The sequence below is a fragment of the Eupeodes corollae genome, chromosome 1, assembly GCF_945859685.1.
Source record: "Eupeodes corollae chromosome 1, idEupCoro1.1, whole genome shotgun sequence".
NCBI classification, from domain to species: domain Eukaryota; kingdom Metazoa; phylum Arthropoda; class Insecta; order Diptera; family Syrphidae; genus Eupeodes; species Eupeodes corollae.
Window position 1 is genome coordinate 1,893,031 of NC_079147.1, and position 27,899 is coordinate 1,920,929.

General features: G+C 33.0%; 1 protein-coding gene across 7 annotated transcripts; it reads left to right on the forward strand.

Moving 5' to 3' along the window:
• Positions 1 to 140: 140 nt before the first annotated feature.
• LOC129953315 (serine/threonine-protein phosphatase 2A 56 kDa regulatory subunit epsilon isoform) lies at positions 141 to 27,880 on the forward strand. Of its 7 annotated transcripts, none has more exons than XM_056066429.1 (11): positions 141 to 180; positions 1,002 to 1,078; positions 13,445 to 13,805; positions 13,876 to 14,118; positions 18,582 to 18,724; positions 18,788 to 18,987; positions 19,050 to 19,244; positions 19,307 to 19,497; positions 19,556 to 19,889; positions 25,637 to 25,866; positions 25,930 to 27,880. In XM_056066429.1, the coding sequence occupies exons 5-11, from the start codon at positions 18,586 to 18,588 to the stop codon at positions 26,285 to 26,287; spliced, it is 1,647 nt and encodes a 548-aa protein (XP_055922404.1). In that variant the 5' UTR covers positions 141 to 180; positions 1,002 to 1,078; positions 13,445 to 13,805; positions 13,876 to 14,118; positions 18,582 to 18,585; the 3' UTR covers positions 26,288 to 27,880. The 7 variants fall into 7 exon arrangements, with proteins under 7 accessions (XP_055922404.1, XP_055922379.1, XP_055922396.1 ...); XM_056066404.1 differs by lacking the exon at positions 141 to 180 and adding an exon at positions 187 to 832; XM_056066421.1 differs by lacking the exon at positions 141 to 180 and adding an exon at positions 187 to 734.
• The last annotated feature ends 19 nt before the right edge of the window (positions 27,881 to 27,899 follow it).

Consider the following 27,899-nt stretch of genomic DNA (forward strand, 5'->3'; position numbering starts at 1 on the left):
ACTGACCTGAACACAGCCATTTGTCTAAGATATGGAATTCCATTTGAAAAATAAACCAAAATCTAGTACAATATTTATTTTTCGTGTGCTGAGCTCAGAGCTGAGCCCAATCAGAAAACAAGATGGCCACCGAAACCAAATTTTCACACATCTAAAAAGTAGCTCAAAAGTATTCCATTTGTAAGTTGTGTGAATGAATTTTTTGAAGAAAAAGTCGCCGCTACGCTGCACTCGAAGCAAAATTCGCAAAATTCTTAACTAATTTCCATTCGAAAACTCAGCCGACCGTATGAAAATAAGCCAATAAACATCTTTTTCCATATACGGTGCTGAATTTTCCACCAAAGAACTTCGGTAAAAAGATTTTTTAAAAGAGAAAAATGCAAAAAAGTATCAATTGTTCTTGTTCATTATCGCTATCGTCGCCATCGCCATCGCTCTCTTCGTCTTCGTTTTCTATTTCTTTTTCGTTGTCGTACTCCTCGTAGTTGTTCTTGTTCGTCGAATTCGGATCGCAGATCGGACTTTTATTCTCTTGCAAAAACCTAAAGACGATTATTTTCCGTTTAAATAATAAAAATTATTACAGTTTCCCGTGTAATGAATTAAGCAAAAATTAAAGAAAATGTCTAATTAATATCGAGTGTAATCGGATTAACGCTAAAGCTAAACCAAAAGCAAACGCAAACGAAACGAAAGGAACCCCAACAACGTTGTGCAAGATATAATAAGTGGTGTGAAAAAATTTTCTTTTCTTCTCTAGAGACGAGCGACGGATGACGACGGGCTGGGTTGATATTTTTCATTTTTTCGTTTCTATTGGAGAAATTTTGTGTGTAAACTTTTGGTTTTGGTTTTGAGTTTGATTTTGACGACGAAAGAAAAACTAACGAACGAAAAGAAAATTAATATTTTGATTTAGCGAGCATTTTTCTTTAAGTTTCTAGCAGAAAATATCAATTTTCCTCTTTCTTTTTATTCTCTTTTCGTGGTGATTTTAGTTGGAATTGGAGTTGAATAGAAGAAGGAAATTCATCGACATACATATATATATATTTTCCCACATCCTCGCCCCTCGGTAAGTTTTATTTAATAGAGAAATAGTGTGTATGTAGAATATTATTTTGGTGGAGCTGGAGAATTTGAATTTGCTAGTGTTGTTAGTCGTTGTTGGACTCAAAAACGATACAAAATTTGAATATTTTTGCAACAATTTGACTGCCACTGTTGTATTTCTTAAGTTGAGGTGGACTTATGACAGAAATAACGCAAAATATGCCGAAGAGGTCTCGAGCTTGACGAAAAATAGAAGTGTAAAAAAAGACACTTCTCGTTCTCTGGGTGTTTGTGGGGGAGGAAAGACAAGGTGTACAAAGAAGTAGAAAATAATACAAAAAAACAAGATTTTCTTCTACTCCCTTAAGTTTGTGAAGTAGTGTTGGGGTGTGTGGTAAAGTAGGTAGCGCGTAGAGCTGTTCTGGTCTTTTACCCCGCTTTCGCTCAGCAGTCAGCCAGGGCTACTAGGTTGGTTTCTTTCCCACAACCGAAGACGCATGGGCATTTATTTTGCTTCTCGTTCAAATAAAATTGCCATCTCGGTCTTATTCTCGCATCTCGTTTTCGTCTCGGTCTTTAACTTGTTCTCTCTGGTTCACCGCTGCCGCCATGCCATGTCGCATATCAGTGCTGTCGTTTTACCAATTTAAATATCTAGTGTTGATCAATATAATTGTTTATTTTTATTTTGTATTCGATGTAGGTAGTTAGAACGGATAAATAGATTTTAAAGGACTATCAATGTTATTACTGGGGCCCTATGATCCAACCTAATAAATGATTTAGGCTTAAGCTTAGTTCAAGGCCATTTTTCAGAGGTCATCTTAGGTAGGGCGAAGAGGTAACAGCTGTGAATAATTCTTTAGAGGAGTGTATGAAGTTTGCAGAAGGTCCTAAGCAATTCTTTTTACACCATTAATTTAATTTATTAAGCGAAGATCATTACTACTATGGTCCATCCTGTTTTTATTTAATAGCTTCAAGCTTATAGAGGAACACAAATTTTGTTTAATCAAGCTTAATCAAATATAGATTATTACTGCACTCTTAAATAAATTTAAAAGAAAAAAATCTGAATAAATGGACCAATTTTACTTATATTGTAGAAATACAATTTCCATTTTTAGCTGTTTTTGGACAGATATGTCCACAATTAAATATAAACTGTCTTAGAAGCTTTAAAGTTGCATCAGCTTACAATTGTTTTGAATAATTTGTCCGATACGTCAATTGCAAACATTGTGGACTTCTCAAGCATTTATTGTAATATCGCAAACTCAAAGAGGAAGAAGTTACCTACAAAGATCAATTAACTTCTGAGGAGAAGAATTTTGTCATATTTAATAAATCTTCTGCACGGACAGAAAATCCATTCTAAGATTCTGCAAACAAATTTACAAACTATGCAACACCGCATTTTTAATTAAAAAATATTCAGCTATTGTTTGCTCATTGGTAGCTATTATCACTTATTGGTCTGTTAATTTCTATTACGTCTTACGTTAACTTTCAATTTATATAAATTATATGAGTTGAAAAAAGAGACAAGCTGTAACACTCTGACACTGTTATGGTAAGTTTGTTCACGATGAGTATTCTTTAATCTAAATTCATTGCAGTTTGTGGATATATCCTCGAATGAGCTTTTTGTTTGAATTTTGCTTAAATAACTCCATAGTTTAATAATTTAATTATAGTTTGAACTACAAAATCTAAAAGTTTCTTAAAACTTAATGCACTGTAAACAAACTAAACCATAAACTGATTTAATATATAAATATGTTCGGCTTTTTTAATGATTTATAGCAATACCAGGGCTCAAGCATCAGCCTTGAGTCTGGATAAGTCGTCTAAGTTGATAGTTAATCGTAAATTTTTTGATTGTACATTTTTTTCTTTTCTTTTTAAATTAAAAAAAAGTAATAGATTATTAATTATTTTAGTAATAAAATATATACATATATCACGTTCTATAAAGATCCTTAACAAATCTTATTTAAAATAAATTAGGTGGCGTTTAGAGCCAGAACCTAGTGACTTACAACTCTCAAGCATTACCGTGTGAGAGTCATGTGTAGGATAAAGGAGTCTAAAGTTTTTATGGAGAATTCAAACGGCTAATTTGAGAGAGTACTTTTCATGACAAGAATTTTTCTTTAGGGATTTGTAAATTTTTCGCAAGGGTCAGTACCCATAAAAAAACCCCAGGACCTCTAGCTTGATCATCACGCCACGGGTATTTCTATATGTTGTTTACTTAATATATCCAACTTACATTAACAAATATTTCTCAAATCAAAAATGGGGTGGCGCAACAGTCCGTTGTGAACCAGGGCCTAGTGACTTACAACTCTCAACCATTCCTGTGTGCGTGTACTGTGTCAGGAATGGAAGGGACCTACAATTTTAGGCCGAATCCGAACGGCTAGTTTGAGAAAGCACTTTTCATGGCAAGAATTACTCTTGAAGGATTTGTCAATTCCTCGCAAGAGGCAGTACCCGTGGCACAGGCAGGGATTGAACCCAAGACCCCTTGCATGACAGTCCAACGCACTAACCATCATGCCACGGGTACTACCAAAAAAAAATGTTTCTATCAATCTTAAAAAGATAATCCTTTAATTTTTTTATTTAAATAACAAAGATTAACAAGCAAAAATAAGATCGGCTGTAAGTAGGTGAACCAGTTTATATTAAATTAAATTAGGTGGCGCAACAGTCCGTTGAGAACGCACTATTCCTGCGTGGGAGTAATGTTGTCAGGAATAGAGTGGACCTACAGTTTTAAGTCGAACCCGAACAGCTAATTTGAGAAAGCACTTTTCATGACAAGAATTACAAATTACAATTACAATTACAAATTAATTCCTCGCAAGAGGCAGTACCGTGAAGACCTCTGGCATGGCCAACGCACGTGGCCACGGGCGTGTAAAAAAAAATGTATTAGAGAAATTTACATCTGGATTAATTTGCTTTGTTGAAACGCGAATTAAAAGCCTAGTGTCTTCAAAAACAATAGTTATATTATAAGCATACTATTTATGATGTAATGAAGACTTCTTAATTATTGATAATAACTTGGCCGAACAACGCTCTAAACAGACGGATCGAAATCCCGGTTTTACAGCACACCTAGTTATAAGGTATCGCAGATGACATCTAAATATAATCAAAATACTCTGTGAAAATGTACCTTAGAATCTTTTTCTTCAATTTAAGAACAAAATCAATATGAGGAAACCACTCCTCTGGGTATCCATCTTGTTTTGTTCGCAAGCTAACCAAACAGCTAATTTAGTGACTGAGAAGTTGATTCCTTGGAATTCATATTATTTTATTGATATTACAAATTTAAAACAACAATAATGTAAACAAATAAATTTGAAATACAGAGTTATTTGGGTTCAATTCACGCCTTTGTCCATTAAAAGTTTGTTCAAGGTTGTAAGCTCTTGCGAAAAATTGCCAATGAAAAAGAACTTTCTCCAAATAGCCTTTCGTATTTGGCATGAAAACTGTAGGAACAATCTATCCCGCAACTGAGAATAGTTGAGAGGAAGAATAGTAAGTCACTAGGCTCTGGTTCTCAATGATTTGTAGCGCAACCATATTTATTTTCATTTATCTTATGTTTTCCGTGGCGCTTTTTATCCCTATTAATAACTTCACATATCAACACCCAATCTATTGAACCTTAACATATTTATGAAAATTAAAGAAGTAGGTGGATGCTACACCCCTTATGTATACAATTACTAGTTTTTTCTTAACATTTAAATAAACCTACTACTCTATAAAATTTAATCAACAATTATTGGAAGTGTTCATTGCATTTCACAAAGTGGGTGTGAACATTTACCACAACTTACCAATTTGAAAACTTTACTATATTTTGAAACCACTTTTTGCCAGGCTTTGCATTATCACAAAATTTGGATGATCAGATCAAGTTACCAAGGGTTTATGCTATATTTGAAGTTCTGCAGTTATTTTTTTTTAAAAGCAGATTGTTATTTGGTTAGGTGTTGAATATAAGTTGTTTTCCAAAAAATTGTTTTAATAGCTCCATCTTTTAAATTATTAAATCCAATATCTTACCTAAACTATTTGTATATTTAATTTGGCACCTGCTTCAACCTTGAGCTTGAACCTCACCAATTAAGTCAATTATGTTGGCAAAGGCAATGTGATAATTTTCTAAGCTTTCACTCTAATCGTCCATACCTTTTGCTCAATCTTCAATCTTGTGTTTTGCATATCTTTAGAAACTCGTTCTTATTTTCAAGTAACTGAACTGATAGTAGTAGAAGATTCTTTTTAGAAATAAAAATATAAAAACGAACAAAATACTACTACTAGTAGTGCTACTTTTCCTCTCATCGCCGCCGTCATGCTCATGTTGCAATCGCCATCGCCTCCGTTCGCCGCTGTCTTCCGAGAAGGAGAACTCAAACTCACATCTCTTTCTAGTGCGGTTTAGCGAGAGCGCATAGCGCCGAACGGGGGCAATTGCGGCTTTCATGAGTTTTATTTTATTTTATACTTGAATCTGAATAATCATCATATTCATTCCATTCGATTCGAACGAAATACATTCGGACGTAGAGCTAAATTCTCCACTCCAAAAGAAATATTTTCAATTAAAAATCTACCTCACTCAGAACCGTCGAAAATCGGCATAAAAGCTGCCACAACCAGCACATTCCACATAGTTCTGAGATCTCCAAAGACAGAGATTAATTTGGAAAATTTGCCAAAGAATAAACAAAATAAAAGAAGCAAAAACTTTGGATAATATGATTTCATAAATAAATATATAAATGGATATAGGAAGGTTTAAAGAAGGCTGCGGCGGAGATGGAGGCAGAGACGAAGACCAAGGAGCACACAACGAAACGTGTGTATTGGCAAAAGTTGTTGTTGTTGCTGTTAATATGTGCAATATTTTTTTCTTGGTGTAGTATGCGTGAGTTAGCGGCTGGGGTTTATTTTTTCGCTTTGTTCGTCATCATTTCAAAATATAACACTGTTTTTAGTTTTTGTGTATAACAATTTACTTTCTCCTGTTTTCCTAGCTTATTAAAAATAAATTATGCAATCAAAGTAATAATATTAAAAAATAAAGAAAATCAAAGGAGGATTCGAATTCGATTTAATTTGTCTGTTCTTTTCTTTTCTTTTTTGTTCATTATGAAAGTTAAAGTTCTGAGTTGTCAATTTCTGCCGGCCCTGCGCTTGGCACTTTTCTGATCTCCTGTCCCTTTAAACTAGAGTAGAGTAGAGGTGTACTAGAATTTGTTATAATAATTATTGTAATGTAAGGGGAATTTCAGTGCCAGTGCGAGTGCAAGTGTCACTTTCAAAAATTGAAAATCACCACAACTAGGTGTTGTGCCTCAGTGTCGCACCTCTTTTGAGGACTTTTCGTTTTCAGTAATTTTTTCTGATTTAACTAAAATTTAACATACCAGCGCGGCGGCGGTGGTGACGGTGGTGGCATTAGTGGTCCAGAGAAAACCTAATACCTATCTAAGTTTACTCACACATTTGTTTTAGAAAAATAAAATTGTTTCCATTTTTATGACAACTTGAAAGTTGAGTTTCTCAAAGCAAATACCCAAACGTACATAAAACAAAAACCGACAAAGTAGTAGGTACATCTATTCTAATTTAATTGTTCTCTTCCATTTTTGTTCTTGTTTGATAAGATTGGCAGTGAGAAGTGAGTAGTGAGTAGTGACGGGGACGGCAGTAAAAGTAGAGTGTATCTTTTTGTGTAATGAAATGATACATCTGTCACTTTCTGATACACAATTTGTACAACAACAAATAGATAATGTACCTATACTATAGATACAAATATAATGTACAATATTAGATTTGCTGTAGTAGGTAGGTGTAGGTATCTGTTTTTATTTTTCTGATTATTTGTCGGTTTCGGTATTCTAATGTCAATAGTGTGTTTGTTGATTGAAAATCTTGAACTTAATTCTTTGAGATAACATCATAATATTACTTACAAGCAGGATTCATTGTAACTTAACTGCTATCTATCACCTGACAATAAATGTAATAATATGTTGGTTCGACCACTTACCTACATATAAAAGTCGTCGGTCGTCTTTGTCGAGTGGAGGACTGACTGTGCTGTTTAACTATATAAATGCATTATTGATTTAGACAAATTTTTGTGGTGAGAACTGTGGGTGGGGTGAGATAAGGTGGTTAATGAATAATATTATAGATTGCATACCTTTAACTTGATCCTGCGGTGTTTAACTTCAAAAAAGTCTTTTTAGGTTGAGAAATTGTTGTGATTGTTTAAGTAGTGTGCTCATAACTAAAATTATAGGTATACCTATTGAAATATGTATCCAATCCAATTTAGATATAACAAAATGTCTTGTCTTTTGTTTTTCTTCAAATAATGTAGGTACTTGATATTATATTTGTAGATATGTAATAATGAAATAGCAACAATATTTACTTACTGACCTTTAGTCAGAATTGTTGTTTAATGATTTGCTGAATAGCTGTTTTTCAAAGTGCTGAAGAACGTTTTGTAATTGTTAGTCTCGTAATTTATTTAATGTAAGAGTTCAAGCTTAAATGAAATCACTAATGAAGTTTATAATATTAAAATGAAACAAGTTTCTAACATTTGGAATACAAATCATTTTCGAATTTATTTCAAGCAAAATGTCGTAGTAACATGTGATAGGTGTCTAGGGTTAATGTTTCAATATCCAAGTCTCCTAAAGCATGGCGGTAGTTAGATAATAAAATATTTATCATAAACTTAATAAAAATTATATCAAAGTTATTGCTTTTAGATATTTGATTAAGAAAAAAACTTTGAAAAGAAATTCTTTTTCAGTAGTATCCGGCCACTTAGTTTCAGAAACTGATTTCCGTCAAGTGGCGCTGCAGTCAGCTGGGATGCCAACACGTAACTTGATACAACCAAGTTTAGTTGATACAATCGAGCATTGGCAGCACACATTTTGGTTCAATCGAGTGTCCTCGATAGTTTCATCAGATTTAGCAGCATACAAATTGCAAATTGAAGTTTGAAACAAAAGTTTTCACTCGACAGAAATTAGTTATCGTCGGCAGTGATTTTTGTGGATAAAAATGGAAAAACAAAATAATATGTCAATAAATAAAAAATAGACTGAGATTTTGACCAATTTTATGAGTTCTCACGTCGTTTAAATAAGTAAAATAGAATTCATAATATTACCACCATTGCATTCAAGCTGTGGAACCCTTTTCGGTTGAAATAGATGTGCTCGTTTTCTTTTGGTCTTAAAATAGGAACATGTGTACCATCAACGCAGCCCACTATTCCCGGTGGTTTAAATTTCCTATAATAATACTTCTTGCTGTCTCCAAATTTAGAGCTATCAAATTTAATCCATTGCGGACAAAACTTATTTTCCAGGAAACTCAACGTTCGGCGAAAAAGCTTGGAAACTGTTGTCTGTGCCATACTTAGCAAACTTAGCAAAAAATTGTTTTACAAATGTTATACATACATGATCTTTATTTTCTTTTTGAATTTGCTCATTTTCACTCAATTCGAATGGGTTGCTATTATCTCTCAAATATCTTCTTTTGATATTAGCACAGGACACTTCTTCGCCTTCACTTTCACTCTCCGAATCAAAGAAAAACTTTAAAAAAAAACCTAACATTAAAATTAGAATGAAATAATTTCAAAGAAAATTCATTAGACATTTCATTTTATAGTTCACAATGACTTTTTTAAGTAAAAGTCACAATGGAACTCGTCTCAAATTAGGTGCTGTCAAAAATAATTTGTTTCGAGTTTGTTTCCTCGATTGTATCAAGTTACGTGCTGGCACCCCTGAATGCAGTTTCACTAGTCAAGGTTATCTTCCACCTGCGTGAGCCACCTGATTGGCGGTGTTCCTCTACTGCGTCGTTTCTCGGGATTGGATTGAAAAATGTTCGTGCTGTAGCGTTGGTGTACATTTGCTCTAAATGAATAAGCCACCGGGAACAAAAATCACCCGAACACGGTCTCAGCCTGCCTTGACAAGGTCCAAGCCTCAGTCCCATAAACGAGAACCAAGATGATCAGTGTCTTATAGAGGATAACTTCAGTTGTTCGAAAGAGGACTTTAATACTCAATTGCTTCTGAGTCCAAAGAGACAGCGATTTGCAAGAGTTATTCTCTGTTTGATTTCAATTGAAGTAATTTTCTCCATTAGGTGTTAAATGTTCCTTGAATGAAAAACATTTGTTCGTGCCTTATTTTTAAGAGTATAATGCCAAATTGACAGTCAGTCACTGCGACCCCTGAAAAACCGAGAATATGCATTAAATTGTTGTGAGTTTGTCGTAGAATGATCGTAAAAGAAAAAAAAACGTTGAATCTCACCCCCGGCATTCAAGTTAGCTCTAAGATCCCTTCAAAAACGGCTTTTTAAAAACCCAAATTGAACTGTTGTGAATTTGTCAAATATGGTAAATGGTGAACAAAAATAATTGTTGTGTGCGAATTCCTAAAAAAAGAATAATATAATGGAATTTATTTCAACAATTTTTACAGCATGTCTACTTATAAATTGTGCAATCAAAATGTTTATCTTGAACTTTTGTGGTATTGTAAGTTGTTCAAATTGACAATACTAGTTTTATGGTTGTCAAAATGACTTCGTTATTAAATGTTCAGTCAATTCCATATTTCTTGTTGATAAGACAATTTTAAGTATTGCGGAAACCAAAAGCAATACTAAATCAAGCTCAAATTAATTCAGACTTTACACTTTTAAAAAATGCCTTCATTAATGTATATTTAAATATCTATGAAAAGTTAGAATTAACAAAAAGAGCAATATAATCCCGTCAAACTAAAATATGCACCTTGGCAGTTTAATTCTATGCCCAGTGGATCGATCCAGGAGTCGTGATGCTCAAATGTACTAGCCGCATCCTCTGTTCCTGTGTCGGTAAAGTTTATTAACCACCAATAGTGATTTATTTATTGATTGATACATTTTGTTAATCGTCAACTTATAAACAATAGTAAAAAAGATGTAAAGTACAATTTTTGCCAAATACTAATTATCAGATAATTTAGTATATTTTACGCAATCTTCGCAATAGTTTGTAACCTTTGTAATAAGAAAGTGAAGAATTATTCACTTTAGAATCTAATATGGGGGCACTTGGCATTTTAAAAGAATGCAAACTTCATTTTGATAAACAAAAGATTCTAAAAATTATATAAATAAGTTAAGTGGCGGAAAAGCTCGTAAACAAAAAATCGACATTCATAACTATATTGGCAATAAAACTTAACTTTTTACTTTACCCTTTCTAGTCACATGTAAAGACTACAAATCTAGCTTTTTGTAGTCCGTTGAACCTTAACTTTTCTTTTTTTTATTTTAAATAATAAAAATAAATAAAATAGCCGGCACAATATGAATCATTTTTGTGATTTAATAGTCCAATGAAAGTTTAAAAAGAATAAGGTTACCTAAAGGAGACTAGAATATATAAGACTTACTCATATTTCATTCAGTAAAATCGAATTTAGACCACAATGGAGAATGGGCGGTTTAATCCCATAAGTGTAACAAAATGTAACATCTTAAAACCTATATCATTGGAAAGCTCTCAATGAATGCAACACAAATGTGTGTGGGCAAAATTCTGGATCGCGTGCAGTTAAAAAGCTATAGCGATTAGAAGTTTATATTTAATGCATTTTTATCCATTTAGTTTTTAAAGCAATAAAAAACCATTTACAAAATAAAGAGGGAAAAGTACACAGTCCACAAGTTAATGCACACACTGTTTCAAAACGTAATATCCAGTCCTTTAACCTGGTACTGTCTTAGTTCCTTTACTTACAAATTTGAATCAGCCTTCAGTGATTTAAACCAGAAATGGCGGAATTCGGCATTTTATACATAATATAATCTAAAATATAAAAACTCCTAAAGGGGTATGCTCATTTTCGGCCCGGAGTGTACACCAATGAATTTGGTATCAAATTAAAGGTTGTTCTAAGCCGGATATATCTGCAAAAATATTTTGTCGATAACTCATGGGAGATCCGAGATATTTGAGATTGAAGTTCGAAATGTCCAACCATTTAAAATCAGCACTTTTTCGACATAAATGCCAATATCTTTGGATATAGAAAAGCTAGGAAAATCAAAAAGGTATTAAAATAAAGGTGTCAAAAATATCTTTCAAATGAAATTAAAATTACATTTCTATGATTTATATATTTTGAGTTATTTTTAATCAAACCTTTGAATAACAGCATTTTGTAGGCAAACTTTTGTACAATAATATCTTTTAAAATTCAATGATGATATTAATTTTTTTTGGCACCAATAAGTGGCTTAGTTTACAACCTTTATTATCATATATAATTTTTTAGGGTTTCTTTAACAATTTATTCATTTTGCCAATAATAATTCAAAAATATGCTCCCAAAATACAAAAAATCTTATACACTAAAATAAAAATAATTCTTATAGTAATAGTGGAAACATTAAAACAAAAAATAAATAATTCTTATTAAAGTGGTCGAAATATTAGAATAAAAAAAGAAGTTGTCTAGGCGACAAAACAAAACTAAATTAATTCAAAGAAAAATAATAAATAATTATAAACTAAATAATAATTCAAAGAAAAATAAATAATTTTAATGGCAATGGGTTTGGCAAAACATAATTCTAATCTGAATCATAGGTCACTAAAAGGTTGTTTAAAAATTGAGAAGGGGGTCTTAAATTGCTCTCATATCTTGCCCAACGTAAAAACCATATTATGGTCATAACATGAGCACAGCATCCAACCGTTCTTCGACCTACTAGGCAATTGCAATAATATTGTTCAAACGATTCTCTGCCCTGTTGATAATTATTATATAAAATGTCAACAAAATATACTCTCCGGCTTATATGCCTGTTTTAAATCCTACCACGTTATAATTTAGCATATCTTGTAGAGGGTAAACCTTCTGGGAGAATGCTGGTTGGGTCCATGTTTATTTCTATAAGATATGAGCCATCATTTCGGATATGCTCCCCGTAATAAGATCGCGCTTGTTTCAATTGATAGGTTCCACAACTAAACAAAATAAGTTCATTATAACTTAAGCGTGTATTTTGGGAGCATATTTTTGAATTATTATTGGCAAAATGAATAAATTGTTAAAGAAACCCTAAAAAATTATATATGATAATAAAGGTTGCTAAGCCACTTATTGGTGCCAAAAAAAATTAATATCATCATTGAATTTTAAAAGATATTATTGTACAAAAGTTTGCCTACAAAATGCTGTTATTCAAAGGTTTGATTAAAAATAACTCAAAATATATAAATCATAGAAATGTAATTTTAATTTCATTTGAAAGATATTTTTGACACCTTTATTTTAATACCTTTTTGATTTTCCTAGCTTTTCTATATCCAAAGATATTGGCATTTATGTCGAAAAAGTGCTGATTTTAAATGGTTGGACATTTCGAACTTCAATCTCAAATATCTCGGATCTCCCATGAGTTATCGACAAAATATTTTTGCAGATATATCCGGCTTAGAACAACCTTTAATTTGATACCAAATTCATTGGTGTACACTCCGGGCCGGATGTCCCTTATAAAATGAGCAATCCCCTTTGAGGAACTGGGACCTTGATATGTGATTGGTTCAAATACTTGATGATAAAAGACATTAAAGGATTCACTAGTAAAATTATGTCATGCCCTTATGATGAATGTATGATTTGAAATTTTGTTTATAACATGAGAAAGCGCTTATGTCCAAACATAGCAAAACCTTGATAGGTCCGCTAAACGTATTCTTAGGATATTTTTTGGGGCCAGAGCATTCAAACTCCCTTCCAAGAAAGCACCTTTTTTGCTTTTTAAGATGTTTGCATAAGGGAAACCTGAGCCTAAAGTTCTAAAAGGCAATATGTTATGTTTGAAATTCAATGTAAACCAAAAATGTTATTGTTAATTATAAGAGAATAAAAACAGTATAATTCAATTTCTTTAATGTATCGTTGAGTTCGCTATACTTAAGCTGAGGTACGTCTCGTAAAAAATACCTCAAAAACATACTTAAAACTCTTAACTAAACCATTTATGTTCGTATGTTATTACAGAAATTGAAGAGACCTTAAATTGTGTGGCTATGTGCCTTATTTAAACAGTTATAGGGTAAATCACTTTCATGACAAACAAAAGTTGCTCTGGTTTGATTCTTAAATGCGAAAAGAAACACTTATTTTAATTAGCGTATGAATGTTGAACTGCATTATTTATTTATTTTGTGTCATCGTCAACAAGAGTAAAACAGTATGCTTATGTGAATTGAAATTATTTTCAGATATCTTCGAGGTTCAACATGATGGCAGCAAATAGTTTTCAATCTTTTTAAAAAAAAATGAACTATTAATGCGGATCATCATTCTAACTCAAAAGTATCTGAACACACCTTTATGTAAACAAAGTCAGTCGGACGCTACCAACCAAAAAATTAACGAACCTGAGATCAAGAAAATAAATGTGCCATCAAAACTTGCATCCCCAAGAAAATGAAAATCACAGAACAAAACAAGTCAAATATCAAATAATGTAAACAGAAGCAGAGAGTAACATTTTAAAATACTATAAATGATAAATAAGGATAATTGTTAGAGAATATAATTAAATATTAAAGTCCCTCCAGTAGCATTTCGTTACAATTGGTAAGTTGCAAAATTTTGTAATTGTATTTTTTGAATCAAAATAAATGAAAATTATTGTTTTAAATTGCAGCATTCTTTTACTCTACACTAAGTTAAAATTGAAACAGTCTTTAAAAAGAAGTTTCTTCCCAACTATGAATTAAATTGGTCCGCTCAGAGTTTTTCTGTTCTTTAGCGGCTGTGGTTACACAATAACATAGTTACTACTTACCCGAGCTATTATTATTTCTGGTGTATTGCTGAGACGAACGAACGAAAGGTGAAACGACGGCGCTTGCATTTACACACCTAACTGACAACTTTAAGGCAAAAGGTATGTCTTTTTTTATATATTTTGTTTGTATTTTAGAGAGTAAACAATCGTTTTTAAAAGTTAGTATAATCCAAAAATTGTTAAAGTACATTAGCTAAAAATAGGTTGACAAATATTTATAAAATCAACATTACTTAGTTTATACTTTATTTTGTAACCCTTCAAATTTTGTAATTATAATCCATAAATAACAATTGAAAATATAAAGGTACATTTTTCATTAAGTTTTTAGCCAAAAAGCTGTATCTACCCATAGGAGCTCAAAATTTAGTTCTTTAACTGGAAAGAAAATTCAAGGAAATGTCAAAGCGATCCACTATTGAGCTATAGGTATCTCTTTATCAAAAAAATGAAGATTATGGCTCCCTTTAAAGTTTAATCAAAGATTTATATAAGCATCATTTAAACATGCAACTTTGCAAAAAGGATTATTATAATTTTCATAAAGTTATTCATTTGACTTAATCATGCTTACAGTAAAACTTCGTAGGGGGATAGTGAACTTTCAGTAGTGTTAATTGCATGTATGTAGATTTAAAAAAAACGACTAAGTTTTGTTGTATAGAAAACCGCGCGTTATAAAGTAATAGAAAACTGTCCAAGTAAACACGCGGAAATCTTAGTAAAGTGGCAAGTTAGCTGTGAAATAATTCTAAAAATGTAAAATTCGAAAATCTAGCTTCCAAATTTAAGGTGGTCAAATATGCCTAAAACAAGGTTACAAATAATCTCTAACACATCAGAATACATGAAAAAATCCATCTTCGATCAGACACATATCTCTCGATATCAATTACTTTAAAAATGTATGAGAACTCAAAAAAGAATGAGTGAGAAAAGTGACCTAATGTAGAAAATCAGTATGGATTGGAATGCCAACTTGCCTTTGATCTCCTAAATAACAGGAAGGTCGTGACTGTGAGCTATTACAATTTTAGTGAGTTTGTAAGAGAGTATGCAATTGTTTGAAATCAAGATTAACCGCGGTATTTGCAACTATTGTCATGTATTTGTATTTTTGTTGCTCGCTTTGAAATTCTCCAAGAGTAATTCTTGTCATGAAAAAGTGCTTTCTCAAATAATCAGTTCGGTTTCGGCATATAAACTGTAGGTTCCCTCCATCCCTGCAATTACTCGCACACAGGAATGGTTGAGAGTTGTAAGTCACTAGGCCCTGGTTCTCTACGGACTGTTGCGCCACCTAATTTATTTTGTATTTTAAGCACAGTAACTTCGTATGCTATAAAGTTGATAAACTGGATGTCTTCGAATAGCTTTGTTAATATTTTATATAAAAATTAAAAGAAATACCAAAATTTACATTTTCATCTTTTATTCAAAAAGTGCATAACTACTACTTGGAAATGTTTTATTGATTAAAAGTTACATACACAGATACTTTTAAATTGAATAAAAGGTTCAAGAAAGTCACAGACGCAAATAGTTTATAAAAAGAGTACAAATTCTTTGGAAAAAAATTTGGAACATAAAAACTAAAAATAAGTTTGTATTAGACCCCTAATTAGAAGTACAGACATTCAAGATTGTATAAATTGGGAAAAATAGGCATAGTCCAAAAAGTCTCCATACAGCAGGATAATTTCAGTGTTTTTTCCACTTGTGTGCGCCACCTGATCGGCGGTCTTCCTCTACTGCGCTGTCCTGTGGGTGTGGATTCGAAGACTTTTCGGGTCCGGACCCGGCCGTCTTAGTCGTTGGACTTTTACCCTTCTGGCCGTACAGCTTGTCGTTTCATCTTCTCCTCCACTCCCCTCGATGCATACGGGTCCATAGATCACACGAAGGACTTTTCTCTCGAAGCGACCCAAGGTGCTTTCATCAGCTTTTTTCATAGTCCATGCTTCTGCACCGTATAGCAGGACGAGGATGATAAGGGTCTTATATAGGAACACTTAGGTCCCTCGAGAGAGGACTTTACCACTCAATTGCTTTCTTAGTCCAAAGAAACAGCGGTTAGCAAGAGTTATTCTGCGTTTGATCTCAGCGCTGTGTTGTTTTCTGCGTTTACAGCGGAGCCTAGGTAGACGAAGTCCTTGACTACGTCAAAGTTACGTCTGTCGATGGTGACGTTTTGACCAAGACGTCGGTGTTGTATGTGTTGTATGTCCTTTCTTGACGACAGCATGTACTTTGTTTTGCCCTCATTAACCGTTAAACCCATTTTTGCCGCCTCTGCCTCAATACTCACAAATGCCCCATTGACATCACGCTGAGTGTTTCCGATCAATGTCATCAGCATATGCTGGACAGACTTTTGAAAGATAGTGCCTCTAGTGTTGACGTCTGAGCTCTGCACTATTCTCTCAAGCACGATGTTAAAAAAATCACATGACAGCGCATCAACTTGTTTAAAACCTTTTTTGACATTGAAAGCTTGTGTTAAGTTGTTTCCAACCTTTATGGAGCAGCGTGAATTCTCCATGGTCATCCTGCACAAACGGATGGCAGGGATGCCAAAACTAGACATAGCTCTATACAGATGCTGTCATATGCGGCCTTGAAATCGATGAAAAGATGGTGGGTGTCGGTTTGGTGTTCTTGGGTTTTTCCAGGATCTGCCGTAATGTGAATATTTGATCAACTGTGGACTTTCCTGGTCTAAAACCACACTGATAAGGACCTATCAGGTTGTTGACCATGGGCTTTAGACGTTCACATATTACGGCAGAGAAGATTTTATAGGCGATGTTAAGTGGACCGATTTCTCTATAGTTGGTGCAGTTTAGAGGGTCTCCTTTTTTCAGGATCGGGCAAACAATACTGAGGTTCCATTCATCGGGCATGCTTTCTTCCGACCATATCTTACAGACAAGTTGGTGCATGCTCCTAACCAACTTATCTCCAGCTGCTTTAAAGAGATCGGCATTCAAGCCATCCGCTCCAGCGGCTTTATTAGACTTCAGCTTAGATATGGCAATCTTTACTTCGTCTAAGTCTATGCTCCATGAACTGGGATATAATGTCCAGTAAAATAAGAGTTTCACCTCGAAAGAGAATAGTAACCTGAAACATTGTTTAAACTTTCCTTTTGGTGTTCTTAAAATTGGTTAAATCTCTTAAAATCTCGTGTCCGCGTAAACCAGGGATGGAGGTGACTTATATTTTTAAGCCGAATCCGAACTGCTAATTTAAGAAACCACTTTTCATGCCAGAATTACTCTCAGAAGATTTGTCAATTCCTCGTTAGAGGTAGAACCCTTAAAAAAAACTAGGTGGCGTAGGTAGTTTTGTAACCCAAGGCCTCTGGCATGACAGTTGTAAGTCATTAGGGCCTGGTTCTCTACAAGTTGTTGTGCAACCCAATTTACAATTTGTTACATTTTTCACTAACAATTTAATTTAAACAATTAAACAAAACGAAATTTTATGAGACTTTTTACAAAATTTTAAGAAAACCGAGTCATATCGGAATTACTAGAGTAAATTAACTTTTGAATAGCGAAAGACGAGTTGGTGATCATCGACCTGAAGCAACCGCAGTCACGGCTACATTTTGGAAGAAGTACGAACTGGTCATGCCTCCAGCCTAAAATCCACACGAAATGGTAACTTTATTTGGATGCATTGGTACCAAATTGGTGGTTTAGTCCTAAATTCCGGTAATTTTCCTTATTCACGTCCCATTCATAAAAAAAGGCCTTATTTGAATCAACTTTCAAGTGCTCCAAAATGCAATTAGCGAACGACGCTTCGTATAGTCGTTTGATTTCGGCTCTTGCGTCAGTTAGATTTTGTATGGGTTCATTCCCAAACCACATCGCAAAATTCGCCATACTGTGGTCTGCGACATGCCAATTTCTTGTGAGCGACGAAGAATAAACTGCCTCTAAATTTGCCGCACACTTTTATCGATATTGATATTGTGATATTTTTGACAGCTATTCCGTTTCGTCGACGTTCGGATGTTAGCTGATTCCACGCCGGTGGATTCGAATTTGTTTACCAAACGTTGAAGTCGACTCGGAAGGCTGACCATATACCCCTTAAATAGAGGTATAACGTGCGAATCGTTGCTTATCGTTAGAATACTTACGTGTTGCTCGACGCTGATTCATGATTATTTGTCTTTAGTGACTGAAAGTAAAAAAAAAATATAGCCACCACGATATATCAAAATCAAATTATCCCTTTTGGAAAACCTTTTATAATTTTCAGATTTAAGAGAAGAAATTCACTTCAATTGATAATATGGTATTCTTGCTTTAGATAGAAGTTTTTTTGATTGCGCATTATTTTTTTTTTAAATTAATGCAAGGAATACTTTATAAAAGATCGCAAGAGCAAGGATGTTAAAAGATTGTAATCAATTGATTAATGATTAAAGAAAAAATAGTGCAACCTTTAATAAACGTTTGAGAAAATTGTATATTCAAAATTATTGAATTGTAATCGTTTTGTATTTTTCTTAAGTTTGTTTATAATATTTTTTTTTTGTTTTGCAGGAAAATGTCATCGGGCACATTTGTTGATCGAATTGACCCGTTCGCCAAACGTTCACTGAAAAAGAAGAGCAAAAAGAGTCAAGGTTCCTCTCGGTACAGAAACTCACAGGATGTGGAACTGCAGCAGCTGCCACCCTTGAAAAGTAAACAAACCACATTTTAATCTCCCTGAAAGGTTGTTAAAAACAAACATTTTTTATTTACAGCTGAAAGTTCTAGCTTAGAACAAGAAGAACTATTTATTCGAAAATTACGTCAGTGCTGTGTTTCTTTTGACTTTATGGATCCAGTTTCGGATTTGAAGGGTAAAGAAATCAAGCGGGCTGCTCTAAACGACCTATCCACCTACATAACACATGGCAGAGGAGTTCTTACGGAACCGGTGTATCCAGAAATTATTAGAATGGTAAAAAACTAATGTTCTTAAAATATGTTATTGTTATTTTTATATATTTATTTTTTTTTTAGATTTCATGTAATTTATTTCGCACGCTTCCTCCAAGTGAAAATCCCGACTTTGATCCGGAAGAAGATGATCCAACACTGGAGGCATCATGGCCACATCTTCAATTGGTGTATGAAGTGTTCTTACGATTTTTAGAATCGCAGGACTTTCAAGCTACCATTGGAAAAAGGGTTATAGACCAAAAATTTGTTTTACAGGTAAATTGGATTGACCTATATAAAATAGGCAACATCTTACATCATTTTTCTTTTATCTACAGTTATTAGAGCTATTCGATTCAGAAGATCCTAGGGAAAGAGACTTTTTAAAAACTGTTTTGCATCGTATTTATGGAAAATTTCTAGGACTACGCGCTTTCATTCGAAAACAAATTAACAATATTTTCTTACGCTTCATATACGAAACTGAACATTTCAATGGTGTTGGTGAACTCCTCGAAATTCTCGGCAGGTAAGTTGTCAAGTAATTTAACTTAGATAGAATATATATTAACGAATATAATTTATAGCATTATTAATGGCTTTGCATTGCCACTTAAGGCTGAGCATAAACAGTTTTTGGTTAAAGTTCTATTGCCATTGCACAAAGTGAAATGCTTGTCACTCTATCATGCTCAGTTGGCGTACTGTATTGTACAGTTTCTCGAAAAGGATGCATTTCTCACTGAACCAGTTGTACGGGGACTGTTAAAGTTCTGGCCAAAAACTTGTTCACAAAAAGAAGTCATGTTTTTGGGCGAAATTGAAGAGATCCTCGATGTTATTGATCCACCACAATTTGTGAAAATACAGGAACCATTATTTCGACAAATAGCCAAATGCGTATCCAGTCCTCATTTTCAGGTAAGTTCAATTTTATCAAAAATTAAAAAGAAAATAAGATATTTTACTTATAAAGGGAATGAATTTAAAAGAACTGAGATATTATGAAATCTACCATATTGCAAATGATTTTAGTTTTAATTATTAAATTCATCCATAATGATGCAAATTTATATAAAAAGTGTGGATCAAACTCTAAAACCAGTTGAGAAAAAATGTATATGAATTCAATGACAATTCCAACCTCATATAAATATTTCTTAATATTTTTAGCGATGACAATTCAAATCACATACTCTTCAAATTATTAAAATATCTTCAAATAATTAAATTCAGTGTAAACAGTTTAAATCCGAAGGTGCTTTTAACAACGTAGACACATGTGCACTAACATCTCTAAACGTAGAGTTCGGTTTAGGAGTTAATTCATTAAATGGTGGTGTCCTATCCCCTCTCCTCTGAAACCTTTTGGTAAATAAAATTTTATCTGGTCTGGATACAGAGGGTTTCAGAGTCATTGTATATGCGGATGACGTTGCTATAGCGATTAGAAATGCATCTTACCACTTTTAAAGAACTCTTACAAAATGCCTTAGACAGATTATTACTTTGGGCTGATCGGTGTGTACTAGGTTTTAACCCACACATAACCGAATTAGTCCTATTTTCGAGGAAATAAAAAATTCCATTTTCTATATTAAAATACTCTCATTTAAGTTTTCATACGAGGCTAAGTAACTGGGTCAAAATAACTAAATTGGATACGCAATGTACAAGAAAGAGACAAAAAAGCTAATGTAGCTCTCTTTTCCTGCAAAAAAGCTTTTGGTAATAAATGGAGCTCACTCTCCATTGCAGAAAAGGCTTTAAACCACGACAAAACTAAATAAAGTCCAACGATCACCTTCCCTTTGTATAAGCGATCCATCTGCGGCACTGGACACCTTACACATCTTGATATATTTAGCAACAAATAGCTGCTATGATTCTCAAAGCTAAGCACACAGACTACACCATCCCCCAAATGCAATTCGACAGAAACTTCTAGATTTCTATACCTTCAAGATCTGTCTGGGAGGATAGAGCATTCCTCGAAGACGAGTCAATTCACTTTTATACAGATGGATTAACAGCAAAAGAAGGGGTTGGTGGAGTTGTGTACTATGAACGACTGAAATTAAGTCTTTCCGCGTTCCCAATCATTGTAACGTGTTCCATGCGGAACTCTTGGCGATAAAAGGTGTCTCCTGGCTTAAAGAAAACGTGATACCAGTATCAACATCTTATATCCGTATTTTCTCAGATATTCAGGCCGCTATCAAATCTCTGGACTCTGTTCTAAAAACCATATAACATTCCATAACTGTCGATCATATCTAATGGAGTTTTCACAACAGTTTAATATTCACCTTTGCTGGGTGTTTGGCCATTCCAGGTAACTGTAAGGCAGATGAACTTGCCAGAAACAGTACAGTACAACCCACGCTATGGAGCAGGCAACCACCAGGTGGAATAAAATCATCACGTGTCAGGTCACAAAAAACATCTAGCCTACACTAAATTTAAATCGACCAAGGTGCTTGCTATCGCATATAAGCTTGATAATAGGTGTTATAACTGTCTAATAGGAAAGCACGCCACGCTAGGCGTATTCTCAAATAACTTGCAGAAGCTGTATGCATAAGGAAGAGGAGGAAAGAGTTCTTCACTTCCTCTGTGTATGCCCTGCTCTAGATCAAAAACGCACAAATTGTTTTATAACGATCTAAACGTTTTCAATCATATTAACATAATCAGCGGCTTACATTTCGTGATGGGCTAAAACTGGTTTCATTGTGCTTAGAAGAAAACCTCAAGATTCATGTGGTACCCCAATGGGCCATTAAACTGGCATAAGTGTGTCCTACTCCATCACGGACAGCTAAATTTTGTTCATTTCGGCCATATGCGAAAAAACCTTACAAGAGGTTCAAAACTTTATATATGTTTGAAATCTGATTCCGGTGGCAAGTATCTTTACCATAGTATATTTTTACCACTAGAACCAACCATTGTGTTGACAATTCTTATCGGAATATGTTTATTTGCATTGATATGGTTGAATCACCGTTCACAGGCAAAAATCCGTGTTATAAACATGTTTGAATTAAAAAAAAAACATTTTAAAATGCTAAATTTCATAATCACAACAGGCAGCTTATTATGTATATGTTGGCATTTAAACTATAATGCCACAAAAATACATACACTTTAGGAAACATGTGTATTTACATAAAATACGTCAAAGACAAGAAGATGTGAAAATTTTAATAACATTTGATATTAAATTGGGGATCCTCAGCAATACAATCGGTTAAGGGACCTTTATTGGCAGTGAAATAACATTTTTCAGTTTTTTGTAACTCAAGCAGCAACTACACATACTCCAAAAAGTCTCCAAACAGCAGCTTTCTTGTTGTTGATTCTGAGATAAAAAACAATAAAATTAGGCTGCTGTACGGACACTTTATAGACTATGCGTATCTTATAGACTTGAAATTTAAACAGTCTTGAATATGCTTTGTATGGGATACAAATTGGCTTGGAAGTTAAAGTATTGAAATTGTATAGGAAATAATACACAATAGTTTTCATAACGACACCATGAGTTTTGATTACACGTTTCACATAGCCAAATACCATGTGTTTAATTTTCTAAAAGGCTTTATTAAGTAAAAAATGTGGTTTTCAGCGTTCACACTCTTAATGATGACGCAACTTATTAATTAATGTTCTTAAACGTTATTATTGTTATTATGTTCTTAAACGTTATTATTGTTATTATAAGCTTTTATTTGCCATTATTGATATTTTGTACAATATTTATTTACATTTTTCTGTTTCTTTTGAATTAATTACTATATAAAATTGATATATGATAGATATATGTCCTGCCCAATTCCATTTAAGGAGATTTGCTCGTTCAACTATCTTGGTTTGGCATATTCTTATTTTGTCAAGTAAACTTGAAGTCAAGGATATAGTCTGTAACCCATACGTCATAACAGGTAGAATAGCAGAGTGTAGTATACATTTTCGTGTTTCGTCCCTTAGATTCGATTGTAATATTTGTTTTAGACTCGAAAATTGTTTCCAACTATTGGTAATGCGTCTAGAAACTTCTTTTTTCTCTTGGTTAATGAATGACTTAGTCTATCCTAGATAAGTATAGCCTTCTACATATTCTATGTGTTCGTTATCCAGCATTATGTCATCTTTAATATGGTTAGTCATTATCTTAGTTTTTGACTTATTAATATGAAGTCCAACTTTTTTGTTTGTATTCATTTGTCAATTCTATGAGCATATTTTGTATTTGTCCGGAAGTTGATGAAATGAGAACTATGTCATCAGCGAATCTAAGGTTGCTCAAATAAACTATAGCTTATTAGAAGTCTCTTATTTTAATGGGGTTGCCAAGCACATGCGAATTCTATTTTTATTATTATTATTATTATTATTATTATTATAATTATTATTATTATTATTATTATTATTATTATTATTCCTTTATTTCATTAAAAACATTTTTTTACAATTTGAAAATCAAAATAATATTATGAACCTGGCAAGATTGCCATCTGCCAGAAAATAACATTTGCTTTAATAAAATAATAAAATAAATAGTTGGTTGGTTTTCATTAGATTTCTTGTTATACAAAAAAATATAATTTGTTGTTTTAATTTGTTGTTTTACATTCGCTTAAACAGAAAAAAGTAAATGATCTTTTGATAACTATTGATTTTTGTGTTTTAGTTTACGTTTTTATAAATTGATATTATAAATTGTTTTAGAAATTTGTAAATTAATATTTTTAGAAAAACAGAATTTAAAAAAAAATTAAGAGGTTGAAAATCTTCTTCGATAATTTAAAGCATGCTCACAGAACATGAAGAGATTTGTCCACCCAACAGATCCGTTCATTACTCCAAACATTTGTTCTCTAGAGAGGACACTTGTTGAAAATAGAGCCTTCGAATTTCTTGTAGTATCGGACAAATAGCTATGAAAAAATATCGTCACGCTCATTTCTGTTACAATAATTGCAAAGGAGAGTTAGATCTGACCGATGCGGAATATAATTGATGTTCAATATTTCAACCCTTGCTATTAAAATTGTACCTATAGCTCTCGCAGAAAGTCTATTATTGAAATAATTTTTGGAATTAGTATTAAAGAGTGGCTTACATTTCCATACATTTCTCTTGTTGACGATGATAATGCTCTATTTAAATGTTGACGATATATATTCTCATCAACTTTTGCGGTGACATTCGAAAAGATATCTTGCCAGTTATCTATGTTAAACTCATTCAGTTGGAGAAAAACATTACGCAATCGGGCAAGTTGAGTCCATTCCTTAAATGGCGATGCTTCTGTTCCCAAAAGAACCTTCATGATAGATGTGTGAAGTTTCAAAGTTGGATTACCCATTCATTACTCTTGTTAGAAAATCTGCATTTAATTGCAAACTTTTAATATAAATCGGCGCAATTCCAGACTCAACATGAATTGCATAAGTTGGAGTCGAATTAGGTAACCAAAATAATCTTTTGAAAAAGAGACGTTGTATCAACTCAAATTCTTCAAAATGGGTGTGACCAAAAACTTGTATACAGTCAGACAAGCAAGTGTTATTGGTTGCTTGGAAAACTCGGTATTTAGATCCTAAGTCTATGTTTTTGTTTGAGAAGAAAGTTGACCTCATTATATTGAGAGCTACTTTAGCTTCTTTACGCTGAACATGTTTATTGAAGCTACCCGTTAGCAGACATCAATACTCCTAGAATAGAGTATGTATCATTTGACAATACAAACAAGTAACTGTGTAATATGGGTGGTAGTAAATGATTTTAGGTTCCAGTCCTGGGGGGTCATTCCGTAAATCGATAATCGCTAGACGATAGCGTTTCGACGATAGTCTCACTTCACGTAAGACGATAATCGTCAAAGTGATATCGTCAAAACGATAGAGAAAAACCAAGTTTAATAGCATTTTCTCTTTCGTTGAGTTCATTTTGACATTTCACTCATAGTATAATATAATCAAATAACTTATACTGAAAACGATTGAACGAGACGATAATGATAAAGATACGTGAAGCAAATTATTGGCGATATAGTTAATGATAATCGTTTTGATGATTATCGTTTCGGAAATTACGGAATGACTCCCCTGGTCTACTCGCGCCGTCCCTCTAAAGTAAGCATCGCTCATGGCGCTAGTGCTTACCATGAATTGTACTACAAAGATCTTTGCGATGCGGTTCCGTTCATACGGAACAAAAAATTCTTAAGTTTATTCTCTCGAACGGGGCTAAGAAATCAGACTGCCTTTTAATAAACATTTCAAACGATTACCTTAGTTCTTATCATGTATATAAATAAACTAAGAGTCGTTAGTTTTTATTTAAAAAAATAACTTTTAGGATTACAAAATTACTTTTAAAAAATCTCAAAAAGTGAAACATAGGAATAGGTCTACTTATTCCGAAGACAATTAAAGAAGCAAGTACAAACAATTCATGTTTGCGCTATTTGCCGTTAAAACAAAAAAATTAGCCAAGGAATATATTAGTCACCTAGAGGTTAAGATTTAAAAGATTTGACTTTTCTTACCGGTACAGTACAAGTTTAATGATGCTTTATGGGTATCATACATTTATTATTAATTAATATGACTTTTCATATCATGTATATAATTTGTTTTTATTTGATTTCATTCTAGGTCGCTGAGCGAGCCTTATATTTATGGAATAATGAATACGCTATGTCCTTAATAGAAGAAAATAATGCTGTCATAATGCCAATAATGTTCCCAGCCCTCTACCGGATTAGCAAAGAACACTGGAATCAAACAATTGTAGCGCTGGTTTACAATGTTCTAAAAACTTTTATGGAGATGAATTCCAAATTATTCGATGAATTAACAGCTAGTTATAAAGCCGAGCGACAGAAGTAAGTTTTTTTTTATTCATTGATTGATTAATTAAAACAAAAAATAATAATATTTTTAAATAGAGAGAAAAAACGAGAACGAGATCGTGAGGAGTTATGGAAGAAACTGCACGAACTGGAAATAAGTCGATCTAAAAATAATCCAATAAACAGTGCTACAGCAGCAACACTGAATACTTCATCATCATCTGCGGGCGGTGGTGGAGCGCAGCAGAACTCAAACTCCCAGCATCAGTCACAGAACAATCAACTTCATCAATCGAACAATACCGCTAATCTGCTTCAGCAGTCGCCTGGCCTAAATGCTGCTGGCAGCGCCTCTGGTGCGAATGCGTCAGCTGCTGCCACTGGGGCGGCTTACACAAATTCTGCAATGACTGCAGGCTCAGGAGCTGGCGTTGCGATTTCAGTGAGCAAGTGATGTACTACAGATTAATAACATTATTTTTATTAATGCAAAACAGAAAGCGAAAGTAAAAAATTCAAAAAAATACAATACATACAACTAAACTGCAAGTGAATTAAACAAAATAAGTAAAACGCTCGGAAAATTTAACAAAAACAAAAATTACTGATTACTACCGTAAAGAATAAAATTTAAAAAAAAAGTCAAATAAAAAATAATATTAATTAAAAATCACTAACAGCTGAACTTAGGTCAAGCAATTATAAATAGTAGACTAAAAAACAAAGCAAACAAGTTCTTTTAATGTAGAAGTTAAACATAAAAACAACAAAAACAAAATAAAAACATAAATACAAAAGAGCATTACCTGCATTATGCAAGCAAAATAAAAAAGGAGGAGAAATCGTGCCTGAGTCACGTCACGTTTCTCCTAGTTTACCCCTCCATCACGCACACTGCTTTTCTCATAAAATCGTAAAATCGTAAAATCTTCTCCAACTCACTCTCTATCATCTCATCATATTTCCTCTCCCTTCTCTAACCATGAACATAGGAAACAATAAGAAATAATTGTAATAGCGCATGTTCGATATAATTAAAGAAAAACAAAAAAATATTACTAAAATATTAATTATGCTAATAATACGTTTGAAAGTGGAAAAAGCTGTACTACAACAAATTACATCATATATTATATATTGAATATATTATATATATTTTTAATTTCGGTTACTAAAACAGCATAAAGTATATGATTTTTTTTTTCAAAACGGAAATGTATACAAACTTATCATAAAATGAAATGAAGACGTGTCATTCTACAGTGGAAACATAATCAACAAAATTAGGCATAAATTATTAAAAATTTTGCTAAGTCGTAATTTTAGTGGAAATGGCAGTTACTGTTATAAAAAAAAAAAAATAAAAAATACACTTTGAGAAAATAATAAACGTAAACTGAAACACCCTATACAAATACAAACACACCAACTCCACCACCACCACCACACACAAAACACACACACACGCTATTTATAGAAGACAGCTTCAGACTTTTTCCTTTTGTTAAAAATAAAGCAAACAATAATAAAAAGTAAAATTAAAAAAAAAATCGTATAAACAATTAGTGTAACTATGTATAAAGAGAAAGTAATCATACACACATGAAGATGCATTGTTTTGTTGAGTTTAAGTTGATATTTAACATGATAAAAAATAAGAAATAAAATAGTTTACATGAAATGAAAAAAACAAAAAAAAAATATAAAAAAATGAAAAATAAAAATTGTATGGCACGTTCATAAACATACAATATTTATATATGTGCATATAGTATATATATATATATAAAATATTAAAACAAATCTACTTAATATTAATTTCTAATATTGTTTGTTTAAATATTGTATTTTTGTTTTATTTTGTCCTTTCTTTCGTTTCTTTAATAATTGTAAATTTTTCTACCGCCGCCGCGCCGATCCTCTTTTCAGCTTTAAGCCTTAATCGTCCTATTCCCAAAGTCGCCCCTCGCTCTCTCTCTCTCTTATCACGCTTATGTACAAATTGAGTGACAGACAAGTAAGTTTTCATTCGCATGAAAGATTTGTTTAATAAATCACAGGGTGGT